The 3,590-nt window shown below is 40.9% G+C and overlaps 1 protein-coding gene across 1 annotated transcript; it reads left to right on the forward strand.

The window, feature by feature from the left end:
• Positions 1-773: 773 nt before the first annotated feature.
• LOC140138152 (uncharacterized) lies at positions 774-3,302 on the forward strand. Its single transcript, XM_072160084.1, has 2 exons — positions 774-969; positions 1,675-3,302. The coding sequence occupies exon 2, from the start codon at positions 1,688-1,690 to the stop codon at positions 3,047-3,049; it is 1,362 nt and encodes a 453-aa protein (XP_072016185.1). The 5' UTR covers positions 774-969; positions 1,675-1,687; the 3' UTR covers positions 3,050-3,302.
• The last annotated feature ends 288 nt before the right edge of the window (positions 3,303-3,590 follow it).

Here is a 3,590-nt window from a genome sequence, read left to right on the forward strand (position 1 = left end):
TGATACCTGATTGACTTCACGTCGGTACCACTTCAACAATTGATCGAAATAAACAGATTGTGTGTAGTTTACATAATGTTTAGACTTGGAGTTGTAAACCGTGAGCAGTGTGTTTGTGCGGGGTGTGTGGAATTTCTAAAGTGCAGAACTTTTTTTTGCACAAATTGAACTTCTTCTTTACCTTCTTTGACTTTTTTGCGCGCCATTTAGCTCCACTTTGCCTGAAAGGTGGATATCTTTGTCGATTTCCCCCACGCTTCCACATCCACTTGGCTCGAAATACCGGAATAAATTAAGGAACATAAATGTGTGATGTGCACCTTAATTTGGTCTGTTCTAGTAGGTCAAAATTTAGTACATTTTAGCAGAAACTGCAACTTTTTGCGCTCTTCAATAGTGGGCATCCTGGTGGTGAAATAGTGTATAGCCTACCATCATTTATCTTATCCCCTTGTAAGTTTGCCCGCTATTGCACTGGAGTCAGTGAAATATTTTTTAAAAAAAAGGTCATTGCTGAAGGTGGCACTGCAACCTTTATTTTTATATATATATATAGAATACATTTAAGTGCGACAACAGGTATTATGCGATGAAATGGATATAAACATTAAGACAAAAGAACCGGGTGACTTTCAGTGGATGAATAGGCCTATGCATGATGATGAATACACAGCATCAATCAGCTGCGGGCCATGCACAAAATGCAGCTGGTTTCATCATATAGCCTATTTTAAATCTTTTACATGGATATCTACTGACTTCAACAGCTCTCTACTACTTGGCAACCGTCATAAACATTAGACTGTATAAACCAGACAGACATAGCCGTAATAACGAAGTTCAGCTGTAAAACAACGGTGATTTCATTGCGATTTTAATAATTATAACAACCAGTAAGCAAAGTTGGATAACATCAGAGAAGACATTTACCCAAAGCGACATCTTAACACGCATTCTTTATACTAAAAGGTAAGAAAAGTTTACTTATTTTTTTAAAAAATTTTGCTATCAATACATGTTGCCAAACTGTGAGTGTGAGATGCATGGGCTTAAGGAGACTGAAGTTGTAAAATGGTGCAATAGGTTCAGGGCCGGATTTACCTTTTTGGGGCCCTGGGCCAGGCCAAAATTTGGAAGCCCCAAACGGACCGTCAGGAAGGCATGTGCACTCTGGGCCACGTTTTTAGATTATACTAGGACATTTTCGCGCGAAGCGCGCGATAATTTTTAACTATAGACTATTTTAGCCCAAATTAAAGCTGAAATTTGCTATATAACAGGCCAGTGCGCGTGAAGCGCGTCAAATTTTTCATTTTTTGTAGGCTATTTTGGCCAAAAACATAGCGTTTTTCGGCTAAAATGGAAGATGCACATACACTTTACAACTTCAGTCTCTCCTTAAATGAGTTACAGACCCTAAGGCTCACATTAAAAAAAACTTACACAAACGAACAATTAACAATATTCTTTATAAATCATATAGTTTAGGCTCAAAAAACAAGTGTAAATATCGGGATTTCATTTGATATGTCTGTTGGGTCTGTGATTACAAGTCCCGAGTTATTTATACTGGTCTGAGAGAGCTTGCTGTGTGCTCAGCCAATAGCATTGTTGCTTGTCTTTATCGTTTGCCGCATATCATTTTTGACATTTTATCATTATGATTTTTTATAGATACTGCAACAAGATGGCAGCTACATCCAAATCAGAATCGCTTCTTTACAAAGATGCAAGATCATATTGCGCCCGTCGACATATGAATACCATGTGGAAATCTATGCGAGTAGATAGGAGATTCGATGCACTTAGGGACAAAGAACTTCACCACCTGGAAAAATCCAGAAGTTATCGCGCCAGAGAACTAGACCAAGAACAAGAACTCTTTTTGGAGAATCTTACTAACTTGTTCGAAAGGCAGTGTGAAATTGCTGCTGGGAAACTAGAAATAGAAATCGGAGACCATATGGTAAAAGATCAAAAGAATAGTGCTGACGCTCGATTGAGAGGGTCCAGGCGTAAGTCGTTAAAAAGAATGAAAAGTTTTACCGTGCCCATTAAAAATGTTCTTACTGATTCCGAGCTTCACGTGGTGCCTGGTTGTGAACATGAAAGAGCGGCACCCCCGGAGAAATCAACTCTCGGGGAGAATTTCCGTGTAAGTAGTGCCCAATATTTCAGAGGAGACAGTCGTCAGAATTTTGTGCGCGGATTTGATGATTATTCCGACGGGAGAAAATCTGCCTGTTGTGGTCATGAAAATGAAGAAACTGGTTTAAGACGCCGGAGTCGAACCCGCGTTAATGACGTTTCGGGAATCTTTCAGACTGAAGAGCAATCTGCTGAACATGCACCGAGTCGACTAAGTATTCATGAATCGGCTTCGTTAGAACCACTACACCGAACTCCTTCTAGGAAAAAGAGCGCTGCGTCTCGACCAAGTACTGGGCGACAATCTGTTACTTGGGGGACGGTCCCGAGTTCGAACCCCGCAGCAGGTTATAATGGTTCTATGACAGCTAAGAAGCCAGCGTGGAGCTCTTCTGATGCACAGCCTTACAAACCGTTGTCAGCGACGAGGAGGGCCCGGTGTAAGAAATGCGAGCCAACAATCGCTTGGGAAATTGTCCCTCGTAATAAACGTAAACATAAAACGCACCCCGTAACAAACAAGTTACAGTCCACTGTGTTTCAGCCTGGACAACGTGATAAACCTGTAGACGAGGAGACATTGTTTCGAAAGCAGTTTTTAGCTTGCGCAATGTCTAGGTTTCTTCCGATAAGTGCACTACGTGGAGCATCTTTTGGGGAACATGATGACGTCAGAAAGAAAATGGAAGGCCGAAGAAGATGCTTGGATGAACTCAAACACAGGCACCAGGTTCAAATCCAATCAGTACCTGCCCAGGCTACTCCTCATGACGCCACGATGTCAAGAATATCTAAAGAGACGACAACTAGAGCGAGTTCTACTAATTACAGCAAAAGTCCCATGAACGAGGAGCTGTCATCCAAAAACGAAACTCCTGCAGAAGGATTTTTCAACTTATAAAGTCAATAATTATCATAAGTCAGGATGTGAAGAGCAATCCTTTGATTTTTTTAAACGTTATGAAACTATTTTATGGATGGCGGATACCTTCAAAATACGCCTAAGAATACGCCTAACCTTAGGCGTCTAAGATGCAATCTTAGACGTCTAAGATGCATTCTTAGGCGTCTAAGATGCAATCTTAGGCGTCTAAGAAATTCGCGGTAGACTTAAATCAACGAATCACAGGACCAGAAATCCCAAACAACCAATCATCTTAGGCGTATTCAATTATTGACCAATGAAATCTTAGACGCCTAAGATTTTACACGCCTAAGAATTCTTACACGTCTAAGATTGATATTTTAGTGATGGACGGTATCACCAATGTGATTTTCTCTGTGGACTTGCAGCAAAATTGATCAATTGGTTTGATTTTATTTTCGTTGGTTTGGTGTGCTGTTTTGGTGTGGCTAGTAGTAGTCAGGTATTAATGTTGATGAGGATGATGACGGCGGCGGACGACGACGACGACGACGACGACGACGATGATGATGATAAA

This window comes from Amphiura filiformis, chromosome 17 (assembly GCF_039555335.1).
Source record: "Amphiura filiformis chromosome 17, Afil_fr2py, whole genome shotgun sequence".
NCBI lineage: Eukaryota > Metazoa > Echinodermata > Ophiuroidea > Amphilepidida > Amphiuridae > Amphiura > Amphiura filiformis.